This window comes from Carcharodon carcharias, chromosome 11 (assembly GCF_017639515.1).
Source record: "Carcharodon carcharias isolate sCarCar2 chromosome 11, sCarCar2.pri, whole genome shotgun sequence".
Classification (NCBI taxonomy): Eukaryota; Metazoa; Chordata; class Chondrichthyes; order Lamniformes; family Lamnidae; genus Carcharodon; species Carcharodon carcharias.
The window spans coordinates 43,727,671-43,741,472 of NC_054477.1; the positions used below are offsets into that span (position 1 = coordinate 43,727,671).

Below are 13,802 nucleotides of genomic sequence, written 5' to 3' on the forward strand. Positions count from 1 at the left end.
TGGGCAGGTGTGCGATGAAGTCCGACACAAGCCCGACATTGATTAATGGGCCAGTTAAGGCCCTATAGTCATCAATCGACGCTGATATTTAGGTGCATGTGCGATCTTTGGGTCGGCGTACGGGTGCAATGGGTAGGCAAGTAAGAGACTTTTCTATGAACGTTATCTACAGGCGGGATAAGAGGGCTCAGTGGGGTCATCAATCTGTTTTGTGGAGCATTTATTGGAGAAAGTATTTTAAGCTTACCTGTGTGATCTGCAGTAGTTCAGAACACATATCAGCAGCTTTTTGTGTACTTTTAACCTACAGGTCAGCACTCTGCAGTCAAGAATCTTTTGCGGGCCTGTAGCTTTCAGGAGGCCTCCCTTTAGCCTGGGTATGGGATCTGACATGTCCACTGCAGGCAGCTCCTCTCAGGAAGAAGGGAGAGCTAGAAGGAGGAGGAGGCCAGGAGTGTGCATTCAGCCTCCAGAGGAGCCATCTTTGGGAGCACAGGTGCAAAAACAAGGGGCGCAGGGTCAAGAGGTAGTTCAAGGTGGAAAGGGCCGCAGAAGATGCCACTATCCTGCTGCCAGGGTATACAGGCGGTGAAGCTTGTTACCTCAATATGTCTCAGGTGCAGTGCCGAAGGAGGCTCCGACTCTCAAGGGGTCAGTCAACTCTATCTGTCAGATGATTGGCCCTGAGATCTCCCCTAACTGTGTGGGTGGACACCCCATGCCAGTGGCTCTGAAGGCCACATCTGCCCTTAACCTCTATGCCTCTGGCTCCTTCCAGGGATTGGTGGGTGATCTTTGTGGTGTCTCCCAATCAGCTGTCCACACTTGTGTCAAGCAGGTCACAGACGCTCTGTTCAGGAATGCATTGACCTTCATCCACTTCCGCTGGGACCTGGCAAGCCAGGCACAGCGAGCCAGAGGCTTCGGGGCCATTGTTGGCTTCCCCCACGTCCAGAGTGCAATAAACTACACACGTGGCCATCAAGATGCCAGCAGGTGAGCCCGGTGCCTTCATCAACAGGAAGGGCTTCCACTCCATGAACATGGAGATAGTGTGTGATCACAGGATGTTGATTCTACACGTCTGTGGAAGGTACCCAGGCAGCTCCCAAGACACCTACATCCTCAGACACTCCCAGGTGCCAGGGATCTTCAGTGCTCCGGCCTGGCTCAATGGCTGGCTGCTGGATGACAAGGGCTATCCCCTCAGAAGGTGGCTCATGATGCCTCTCCGCCATCCAAGATCAGAAGCTGAGTAGCGTTATAATAGGAGCCACGCCTCCACAAGGGCTGTGGTGGAGAGAGCCATCAATTTTCTCAAGATGTGCTTCCGATGCCTGGACTGCTCTGGAGGCGCACTCCAGTACCCCCCAGATTATGTCTTGGTGATAGTGGTTACATGCTGCACTCTACACAATCTTGCGCTAGAAAGGGGGTACGCAGTGGACGATGAAGACTTCGATGCAGTGTCTGTGGCTGCGCACGATGAGCCCAGCACTGATTCTGAGGATGAGCATACACAGAGGGATGCTGAGGGGATAGACGCTGACCCGGGACTACACCAAGGAGGCAGGGATACCTGGGAGGCTTTAATCAAATGAACCTTCAGCTAGCACAACACAAATGGCTCAGCAGGACCAGCCTTGCCTGGCGCATCCATGCTCGGCACCTAAGTGCTAAATCTGCCAGGTCATCAGCAGGAACTAAGGGCCTTGTACATAAAGTCGAATATCCAAACAAACACATGTCAGTTTTCTTAAACATGCACACGCAGAACAAATGAGCCACCCTCAGCCATGGTCACACATCTGAATTTTAATTTCAATTTAATTTCAAATCAGAAGTTCTCCCAATTATTAAACAGTACTGTAATCAAACAAAAAGAAATCCTAAGGACCTAATCTCGGGCCAACACAAAAGCACTGGTGAGGAACCCGTGGTGTGCCTAATAAGAACATAAGGACTAGGAGTAATAGACAATTCAGCCCCTCGAGCCTGCCCGCCATTCAATATGATCATGGCTGATCGTATTTCGGCCTCAACTCCAATTTCCTGCCCTCTCCCCATAACCTTTCAACCTGTTACTAATTAAAATTCTATCCAACTCCTCCTTAAATTTATCCAGCGTCCCGGCACCCACTGCACTCTGAGGTAGTGAACTCCACAGATTCACAACCCTTGGAGAAAAGTAATTCCTCCTCATCTCTGATTTAAATCTGCCACCCCTTAGCCTAAAACTATGGCCTCTCATTCTGGAATGCCCCACAAGGGGAAACATCCGCTCCACGTCTAACATCTGCTCCACATCTAGTCTAATGTACCTTACATTTCAGTTTCCGGGTGCTACATTTGGTGCTACCCCATCGCTCGGAGTGGCATCTGAGACAACCTCCTGGCTCTGCCGACCTGTTGACCTCGATGACCTTGGCGGTCGTCCTTTGGCCCGTGGAGCCTGTGCTGGGCCTGCCTGGGAGGGAGCTGCCAGTTTCACAGCTGCCATCTCTCCAGTCGTTGCAGCCTCACGGGATGATCCGGATACTGAGGGGTGGAGGAGCTGGTGCCCTCATTTGGAGTGCCGTGAGAGGAGCATGAAGAGACAACAGGCAGCTGTTGCGCCGATGTGAGGTAGCCCCGGACGTCCCTGCTTACCGTGGATAGATGGGCAACAAGCTGGGAAGCTTGATGCCCACACCATCTCCCACACTGGCAGTGATCGGTTGAGCTCATTGCCGATGTGAGGGCTTGCTGGTTTGAGTGCATCCCCAGGAAGCCCTGGCAGGTCTCCTGGAGGAGGCTCTCCACAAGAGTCGTCACTCTCTCCATGGAGGACACATGGCGCTCGGACATGTACCTCATAGCTTCGGCGAGGGTTTGCATAGACTCTTCCACCACGGACACCAAGCGAAGCCATAGCCTCATGTATCACTCCCAGGTGCTCCCGCGCACCCGGCAGCATTTCCTGCAGTTGCTGTGCCGCGGACGACTCCCAAGGCACATCATCAGGCACTGACTGAGCATGTGCCTGGTCTCCTGCAGTCCTCCGACTGCTGGCGCCAGCGGCACTCTCTGTCTGTGCCAGCTCCTCCAGCAAATGTGAAGTGTCCTCCCCACTATGCCCTGGGACACTAGCCGATGTTCCAATGCCCACCGAGGTGCTAGTATCTGCGCTGGTGCCTGCCTCGCAGAAATGGTGTGATGCTGGTGAGACTTGAGGGCCCTCAGGTGTGGCAGGGGAAAACGGCTGCTCCTTCTGTCAGCCGTGCTCTGATGATGCTGAAAGGAACAACAAGAACAGTAGATCAGTTAGCGTGCATACACTGACAAACTTCATCCCTGTCCCCCTGCCTCATTATGCACTCAACCTTCCAGAACCAACTGACATGAACATTGGTGGGGTGGTAAATAGTGAGGAGGATAGCCTTACATTTCAGGAGCATATAGATGGGCTGGTCAGATGGGCTGATGAGTGCCAAATGGAATTTAATGTGGATAAGTGTGAGGTGATGCACTTGGGAAGGACAAACAAGGCACAGGAATAGACGATGAATGGTAAGACCCTGGGAAGTAACGAGAATCAGAGGGACCTTGGTGTGCATGTCGACTGGTCCCTTAAGGTAGTGGGACAGGTAGATAAGGTTTTTAAGGAGGCATATGGCATACTTGCCTTTATTAGCCGAGGCATAGAATATAGGAGCTGGGAGGTAATGTTCGAACTGTATAAAACACTGCTCAGTCCACAGCTACAGTACTGTGTGCAGTTCTGAAATGCGCATTGTGGGAGGGATGTGATTGCAGTGGAAAGTGTGCAGAGGACAGTTACCAGGATGTTGCCTGGCCTGGAGAGTTTCAGTTATGAGGAGAGATTGCATAGATTGGAGCATTTCCCCTGGAGCAGAGGAGATTGAGGGGGGACATGATTGAGGTGTATAAACTTATGAAGAGCACAGATAGGGTAGACAGAAAGGAACTTTTCCCCTTGGCGAAGGGATGAATAACCAGGGGGCATAGATTTAAGGTAAGGGGCAGGAGGTTTACAGGGGATGTGATGAGCAACCTTTGCACACAGAGGGTGGTGGGAATCTGGAACACACTGCCTGAAAGGGTGGCAGATGCAGAAACCCTCATAACATGTAATAAGTATTTGGATGTGCACTTGCGATGCCATGGCATACAAGGCTATGGATCTAGTGTTGGAAATGGGATTAAAATAGCTAGGTATGTGTTTGACCCACACATCCTCGATGGGCCAAAGGGCCTTTTTCTGTGCTGCACACCTCTGACTCTCTCACTATGTGACCGAGCAATGTTGCAACAATACCTAATTTAACAATCATCAGTGCTATGGATGTTGGGAGGACATTGCAGATCTCACTGTAGGCCTCAAATACCTGGCTGTGCCACCCCAGCCTCACCGACACCAGCTGACCTGGGTGCATGTCGCCTCTCCAGCTCAAGGGCCTCCTGCTCGAATCTGCTTAAGATGAGTTGTGCCTGCCTCCTCCAGTCCTCGCATGCTCCAAGGCATCATGAGCATTCTTCTCCCGAGAAAGAGAGAACACCATTCATTACGGCAAATTGCACATGGACTCTGCACGCACATGCTGCACCCCAACCACAGTGGGCCAAATCAGGCCTCCAATGCCTCCTCTCCCCACTACTGCTGATCATTCACACAAAGATAGTATGCTACTTCCCACTCCCCCAACAGCCCCTTGGACACATGCTGCGTGCATCACTTTAGGAACCACACAGTATTTGCTCCCATAGCAAGAATTCACAACAATGTGCAGCATAGAGGGCAGCAGATGGTTCTTTGCCACGAAACCTTGAGGCTCCCTTTCCACCATCTCATCACCTTGAATAGGACATGTGCTGGAGTCTGAGTATGCGCCTCGCTGCATTTCCTGCAGGATGCCCCCGGACTAGTCATGTGTGACTAGGAGCAACACATGGTGCAGGGGAGAACTCATCTCCTCATGAGCCACTCAGGCTGATCTAAGCATGCTTGCTCACCCAGTGCTCACTTATGGCACTGGATCCAGGTGCACCGCACCACGTCGCAGGAGCTCACCACCTCCACCACCTTCTCCCAGGCACGTTTGGTCAAGTAGGGGGGGCCTTCTCCTCCCAATCTGGGGGACCAACACCTCCTGCCATGCTGCCACCTCCTCGAGGAGGATAGCAAGGCATTCATCTGAAAAACGAGGAGCACATGGCACACTGGCTGGCCTACCCTGCAGCCTGCTCTGCTCCTCTGGCAGACCCTGCAGCCTGGCCTGCTCCTCTGCCCTTCCCTCCAGTCTGGTCTGCTCACCCACCCCCCTGTGGTGCGCCCTCGAACTGGCCATGGTCAGGTCTTCTTTTAAATAGGCTGCCGGTTTGCCATTGGACCTGACAGTTTGTGCATGCCCACCACCGCCCGCATACTCCCGCTATCCACAGGAGTCGGTAAATATGCTGGGCGGGCCCTAATTGGCCCGCCCGCGTAAAATGGTGGCACGGACTCGATCACGGGCGGTGATTGGGTTCGCGCTCACATGTGCCCACACCCGCTCTTTGTCCCCCCCAACCCCATGGAAAATTCTGCCCTAAGAGTTTAAACATTTCTGATATGACATACATGATACAGCTTAATAAACAGGGAATGAAAACAGTGAGTAGACTACTCCAAAAATTCAGCTTTCATTCAGCAAAATCATTTAGTGAGCTATTTGTCTTCAATTTTACTACCTTTATTGCTCTCCTGGTATAGGAGGAGCCTTGGCCAAGGAACACTACAATTGCCGGCCCCCTACTGTTGCCTGGATGACATTGGGTAACTCAACACCCATTAAGGATCAAAACTGGGACTTGTCTGATGCTGTATCCCTCAGTAGTATGTCAGACAGTGTGATTTTTTTCAATAGGAATGAAGATGCAAGCTGAAGCTTAAATATTTAGGCTTGGCTTGGTTCAACCATCCCATTGGAAGAACATGGACTCAATGAAATTTGCTAGTAATCTAATTTACTACAAGATTTGAAGCTAGAGATTACTTTTAGCGCCATAAGTGGATGAATGCTTAATGTACTTACAAGACATTTCTCTCAGCATTATTAACCAGTTTTAACCCTTTTATTTAAAAATAATACAGGATTGAGATTGATAGGTTGTGTCTTTCCTCTTGGGGATAATCTTAAAATTCATGAGAAGGTGGATAAAAGCTAAATCAAAAAAACATTTCTTCAACTCAAAGGATTGTAAGAAATTGGAACACACTGCTCTAGAAGGCCTTACATTCAAATTCAACTGAGATGTTTAAAAACGGACACTTATTTGGAGAAAAGAGGAGTAAATTCAAAGATAAAACTGACATGGCTAACTGAAGTAGCAGCACCATTGGGCCAAATAAGCTACTCCTGCTTTCATGTTAATAAAATAAAATAGTGAATTGAGGAGTGTCATACAATTGAATCAAGTATTGATCAAACACTTATCTCCAACACTATTCTTTATCCCACGATTGTGTGAAGACCTTCACTACAGTGTACCTGTGAACTAGAAAAAGTCCAAGCAGGACTGGAATTGAACATGTGCAGAGCATTATGCTTCCACAGTTGGTCTTTTTGGGCATAAAAAATCCAGCATTTTTTCCAGTAGTATTTCCAGCATTATAGCCATTTTCCCACTATAATGAGCATTTACAAACATTTATTAACTTAAATTAAACCAGGTCTAGCTCAAATACTTTCACCCCAGCAATTCACACATAAAACACAGTTCCAGTGACCTTGGACTTTAAATTCCATCTGAGTTCATTCTCATTCTTAGGCATTATAAATGATAATGCCTAAATTATCACATTCATTATCATAGTCCTTTAAATGATCCACATTTAAGACTGAGCCATTCACAGTCTTAAATGTGGATCATTTGACGGACTATGTAATAATATATTTCCTTTTCCTTGTAGCAATGTTAGAAAATTAATAGACACCACAATAGCACTTCATCAAAACAAAATTACATTTCTGGACAAATCAGTAATTGCTGCAACATAAGGCAGTATCTAAAATACTCCCATTCTATTTACCATTTGGAGAACTTCAAAAATATATTTAAATTAATTAAAAATATGTATAGACCTTAATTAAAATGTATTACATTTCTCCTCAGTTTTGTTAAGTCCTATTTATAGTTTAGGAATAGCTACATTTAAAAATGAGGAGTAATTTTCAAACTTTGGAAGCCCAACTTGTCAGGAATGCACATTGGAAATATGGGTGCATGTTGTTTATAATTTTCTAACCATCTGCACTAATAGTCAGAAAATGCTGAACAGCAAGTCCCTAAATTTCTGCTACGTGCTCCCCGAAGTTGAAGTTCCCTTCCAGAAATGTGAAGTCAGAAAGTTAGTTCTGTTCTGTTTGTTTCGCGTCTCTAAAGCCTTTTTATTGGTAAATATCATAAAAAAGGTCTGGTAAGATTTAAATTTACTTTTGGAAAATCCAGGACAAAACTTGCCACACTGGGCTCATGAAATTCACAACCATCCTTCAAAATAGAAAATGAACAGCACAGGTAGAATGGCTTTACCTGGAACACACTGGATCAAATTGGCTACCATTGCACTAAAATGAGCTCGGATGTCTTTTAGAATTTCAACATCTTTGTCATTTTCTGCCTCCAACAGCATCCGGGTTAAATCGACATACTCTAAGAACAGGGCTCCCAGTGCCAAAGTATCCCGTTCTAAAGCTCCATTAGTACTAGCAAAGAGAAAGAAAACTAAGGTTTATTCAATGTAGTTAAAGACTAAATGCCATTTATTTACAACAATTAATTTAAACACAATGGGGATAATTGTCATCTATTTGTTTAAATTGATTAAAATGGTTAAAATGTAGTACAAATTTTGCTAGAAAGGTAATGTACTAATGGTACTCAGTTCTTCAGAATCAGTCCATTTGTATTATTATTCATAGTTCCAAGAGCATCTTGGATGTGTGTAGTAGTGGTAGGAGCAGACAACTGTAGGTTACATTTAAAGGGCTTTGGAGAATTAATAAGAAATTGCAGAACAGAGGTAAAACTTCTTGTAGTCTTTGGAAAAATTTTTAAAGCATTTCGACCCATTGGCAGTCTTTCTAAAGGCCGATGGCAGAAAGGCAAAAATGTGACTGGCAAACAGTGAAGGGAATATGTAGGCATGAGTCATGCAGACTAGTAATGCAGTAGCTAGTACTTGACCACTTACGAATGGTGATGCAGTGGAATGGTCTCACAAGAGATTGTAAAGTGAGCAAGTCTGTTTGCCACTCAATGGCACCGTTCCTACAGGTTACCTTTGCAGTATGCTTGGAAGGATTTGGAGGCAGGTCCGCAGTATAGATGACCAACACCTTCACACGTGGTGAAGCCAGGTGCTACGTGGTAGCTGCAGATGTCTTAGCAACAGATGGCACAAATCTGCATTTGGCTTTCTGAAACCACAGAATCTATTAAGACACAGTTGTTGCCAGATAGGTGCAACAGTACCTGCATTTATAATTGCTGGTATCTTGACAGTGAGTGCCTTGGCATGCATTCTTTCATGCAGTAACAAGAAAAGGCATGACATAATGTAATTGGAGTATGTCCATGGAAGAATCAAATATTAATTGAGTGGGGTTCACATATCTTATTTGTGCTATCTAGTCTGTAGTCTCAGGGCTGACTTTTAACCATGACATGGGTGAGTATGAATGCAGAGGCCAATTAAGGTAAGTAACAGGCTAACTGAGGCCAATTATCAGAGGCCAGTTGGAATATTCCAGTCAACTTCTCAAATTTCTCTTTTGGTAAATAATATTTGGTCATCTATTAAGCTCGTCTATGCTGTTTATTTTGATACCTTTCTGGGTAACTTAATCCTATGTGAAATTCTTCTCCCTGAATTCCCTCTTAACTCCTGTGGGCAGAACTTTCCCCTCGGCGGGCGGACGCGTACCCGGCCTGCTTGAGCATGAAATGATGCGCTTTTACGTTGGGCAAGCATCCCAACGTCAACGCGCAGTCGCGCAATAGTTCGGTCGGCGGGTGCGCACAGGAATCAACAGTGTGCCTGCCGACAATTAAAAGGCCTGTTAAGGCCATTAAAGAATCAATTAAGTTGGATTTTTCGCTGCCCGTCCAATCTTATGGTTGGTGAGCAGGTGAAAAGGCCAAGCGATCTTTGCATTTTTTTTGGAAATTTCATCCATGGGCGGGATGATGTTTCCAAATGCAAATAAAAATGAAATAAAAGTTTTAAAATTGAATTAATAACATGGCCCTACTCATGTGATACAGTCACATGTGGGGACATGTTTTATTACATTTTTCAATTCTTTATTTTTTTTTTAAACTCTTCATCTCCCTGAGGTAGCTCTGTGCCTCAGGGAGATTCTGAAGCATGCATTCACGCGCATGCATGAAGTTTGCGCTCGCCCAGCTTGCCCTCCTCTCCCCGCCAGCACAGGCAGTGCTGAGCGTTATCGCTCACGTTTCTCGCTGGGTGGGCCTTAATCGGCCCAGCAGCGTGAAATCGCTTTCCGGCTTTGCTCACGTGCGGCAGTCGACTTCCCGACTGCTCCTGCCGAGCCTGCCCGACAAGGGCTAAGTTCTGCCCTGTCCTTCTTAAATAGTCACCAAGTTGTTTCCAGAGCTACAAAACAGATGCTGTTTTGCATCTCAAGACTACCGATCACATATCTAATAATAAATACTAAATTATGTGTGGTACAACAGAAAATTTTGTTCATCTTTTCCTTCATTTTATTGCAAACTTACTTGTCACTTATGACCCCAGCATCAGCTAGAAGTTCAAATATCCTTAAAAGTTGCAGTCGTAATAAATCTCGACGCTCACGACGCTTCTTGTTCTAAAGCAGATTACAGAAAACAGAAATCCACAGAGGCTGAATGGTAAAGCATAACAAAATTAAATTTCTGAAGAGAAATAGTAAATGTAAATCTAACTCTGTTGTAATTAAATTATTGCCATGTGTGCCCTGCTTGAAGGTTGGTCCTTGACTCATTGTCTGCTGATGCATCATCTTGAGCTGTTGGAAGCTTTTGTCAATGATGGCTAGCCATTGTTTTCCACTCTCAAGGAAAGGGTGAGGAGGCAGATCCCAAGTCTACCACAGCCAGAGCAGGAAGCGATTCCACACTGCTGGCGTTATTCTGAATCACATTCTAGCCATTTAGCCAACTGAGCTAACTGGCCCCTCTCTGTATACATTACTTAAAAACAAAATCTGAATTTCCTCTCTGAAATTAGCATAAAAATGCCAAGGAGTCAGAGGAGTGGTAGATGCAGAATTTAGTTCAGGACCCAATTGAGTGGGACCCCTCGATTTTTTCTGCCTATCAAACATTTTGCCAGAGGTAAGGGCGGTTCAGTTAAGGGCTAGGTAGGAGGGGGAAAAGTCTTAACTATTTAATGACTTGAGGGTGGGATCTTAAATTTAAGAGACTGGTTTCGGTAATGCAATCTATTGCAGAATAATCGATTACTGAAATCAACATAATACAGAGCTATGAATTTTAGAAGCTTCTAGATCGTTGGGGCCTACATTACATACAGGAATGTGCTGTACTAATTTCCTTTCCCTCAGCTGGTCCTTGGCATGATATTTAAACGTCCCTGACCCTGGTGGGATGGGGTCAGATAGCAAATAACGTCTACAAAACAAAGAACAAAGAAAAGTACAGCACAGGAACAGGCCCTTCGGTCCATCAAGCCTGCACCGATCATACTGCCCGTCAACTAAAACATTTTGCACTTCTGGGGTCCGTATCCCTCTATTCCCATCCTATTCATGTATTTGTCAAGCTGCATCTTAAACACCACTACCGTACCTGCTTCCACCACCTCCTCTGGCAGCGAATTCCAGACACTCACTACCCTCTGCATAAAAAACTTGCCCCACACATCTCTATAGTTTTCTCCTCTCACCTTAAATCTATGTCCCCTAGTAATTGACTCTTCCACCCTGGGAAAAAGCTTCTGACTACCTACTCTGTCCATGCCACTCATAATTTTGTAAACTTCTATCAAGTTGCCCCTCAATCTCCGTCGCTCTAGTGAGAACAATCCGAGTTTCTCCAACCTCTCCTCATAGCTAATAACCTCCAGACCAGGCAGCATCCTGGTAAATCTCCTCTGCACCCTCTCCAAAGCCTCCATATCTTTCTGGTAATGTGGTGACCAGAATTACACGCAATATTCCAAGTGTGGCCTAATCAAGGCTCTATACAGCTGCAGCATGGCTTCCCAGCTTTTATACTCAATACTCCTGCCAATGAAGGCAAGCATGCCATTTGCTTTCCTGTCTACCTTATCCACCTGCGTTGCCACTTTCAGTGACCTGTGGACCTGTACACCCAGATCCCTCTGCCCGTCAATGCATTTAAGGGTTCTGCCATTTACTATATAATTCCTGCCTGTATTAGACCTTCCAAAATGCATTTGTCCGGATTAAACTCCATCTGCCATTTCTCCGCCCAAGTCTCCAACTGATCTATATCCCATTGTATCCTTTGACAATCCTCTTCACTATCTGCAGCTCCTCCAATCTTAGTATCGTCTGCAAACTTACTAGTTAGCCCAGTTACATTTGCCTCCAAATCATTTATGTATACCACAAACAGCAAAGGTCCCAGCAATGATCCCTGCGGAACTCCACTAGTCACAGCTCTCCATTCAGAAAAGCATCCTTCCACTGCTACCCTCTGTCTTCTATGACCAAGCCAATTCTGTATCCATCCTGCCAGCTCACCTCTGATCCCGTGCGACTTTACCTTCTGTACTATCTGCCATGAGGGACCTTGTCAAAGGCCTTACTGAAATCCATGTAAATAACATCCACTGCCCTTCCATCATCGATCATCTTTGTCACTTCCTCGAAAAACTCGATCAAGTTAGTGAGACACAACCTCCCTTTCACAAAACATTGCTGCCTCTCACTAATATGCCCATTTGCTTCCAAATGGTATTAAATCCTGTCACGAAGAATCTCCTCCTATAATTTCCCTACCACTGACCTAAGGCTCACCAGCCTATAATTTCCTGGATTATCCCTGCTACCCTTCTTAAACAATGGAACAACATTGGCCATTCTCCAGTCCTCTGGGACCTCACCCGTAGCCAGTGAGGATACAAAGATTTCTGTCAAGGCCCCAGCAATCTACTCCCTTGCCTCCCTCAGTCCTCTGGAGTAGATCCCATCTGGCCCTGGGGACTTATCCAACTTAATATTCTTCAAGATGCCTAACACCTCCTCTTTTTTGGTCTCAACATGATCCAGGCTATCTACACACTCTTCCCTAGACAAATCGACCGCTAAGTCCTTCTCTTTGGTGAAAACTGATGAGAAGTATTCATTTATTATCTCTCCCATTTCTTCTGGCTCCACACACAGATTCCCACCTCTGTCCCTGAGTGGGCCTACCCTTTCCCTGGCTACCCTCTTGCTTTTTACATATGTATCAAAGGCCTTGGGATTTTCCTTAATCCTGGTTGCCAGTGACTTTTCATGACCCCTTTTAGCCCTCCTGACTCCTTGCTTAAGTTTCTTCCTACTTTCTTTGTATTCTCCATGGGCTTCTTCTGTTCCCAGCCTTCTAGCCCTTACGAATGCTTCCCTTTTGTTTTTGACTAATCTCACAATATCCTTCGTTATCCAATGTTCCTGAAACTTGCCATACTTTTCCTTCATCCTAGCAGGAACATGCCGGTCCTGAATTCTTATCAACTGACGTTTGAAAGCTCCCCACATGTGAGTTGTTAATTTGCTCTCAAACATCCGCCTCCAGTCTAGATTCCTCAGTTCCTGCCTAATATTGTTATAATTAGCCTTCCCCCAATTAAGCACCTTAACCCGAGGACTCCTGTTATCCTTATCCACCAGTACCTTGAAACTTACTGAATTATGGTCACTTTTCCCGAAATGCTCTCCTACTGAAACTTCGACCACCTGGCCGGGTTCATTCCCTAATATCAGGTCCAGTATTGCCCCTTTCCTAGTTGGACTATCTACATATTGTCTCAGGAAGCCCTCCTGGATGCACCTTACAAATTTTGCACCATCTGAACCCCTAGTACTAAGTGATTCCCAGTCAATATAGGGAAAGTTAAAATCACCCACAACAACCCTATTGCTTTTACATCTTTCTAAAATCTCCCGCCGGCAATTGGGAGGCATATAGTAATCCCTCAACATTGTGACTGCACCCTTCCTATTCTGGAACTCTACCCATATTGCCTCGCTGCATGAGCCCAACGAGGTGTCCTCCTGTCGTACAGCTGTGATATTCCCCTTAACCAGCAGTGCAACTCCCCCACCTCTTCCACATCCCTCTCTATCCTCTATCTAAATCCTGGAACGTTTATCTGCCAATCCTGTCCATCCTTCAACCAAGTCTCTGTAATAGCAATAACATCATAGTCCCAAGTACTAATCCAAGCTCCAAGCTCACCTGCCTTGCCTGTTATACTTCTCGCATTGAAACAAATGCATTTCAGACCCCCAGTCCCAATGTGTTCAGTAATTTCTCCCTGCCTGCCCTTCCTCTTAGTCCTACGGGCCATATTCACTGGTTCCCAGTCCTTTATTTCACCTGCTGACCTATTACTCTGGTTCCCACCCCCTGCCATACTAGTTTAAACCCTCCCGAGTGACACTAGCAAACCTCGCAGCCAGGATATTGGTGCCCCACCGGTTTAGATGCAACCCGTCCTTCTTGTATAAGTCCCAGCTGCCCCGGAAGAGATCCCAATGATCCAGATATCGGAAACC

The 13,802-nt window shown here is 46.1% G+C and overlaps 1 protein-coding gene across 6 annotated transcripts in view; it reads right to left on the reverse strand.

Moving 5' to 3' along the window:
- The window catches only part of LOC121284064 (protein furry homolog), a 520,851-nt gene that overhangs the window by 207,746 nt on the left and 299,303 nt on the right, over positions 1–13,802 (reverse strand). For all 6 annotated transcript variants that reach the window (XR_005944426.1, XM_041199077.1, XM_041199078.1 and 3 more), the window contains exons 25-26: positions 9,790–9,881; positions 7,576–7,748 (exon numbers count right to left, since the gene is read on the reverse strand). Coding sequence is in view for 5 of the 6 variants with exons in the window: in XM_041199077.1 (XP_041055011.1) it covers positions 7,576–7,748; positions 9,790–9,881 (265 nt within the window). In the remaining variant the exon portion in view is untranslated. The remainder of the gene's footprint in view (positions 1–7,575; positions 7,749–9,789; positions 9,882–13,802) is intronic.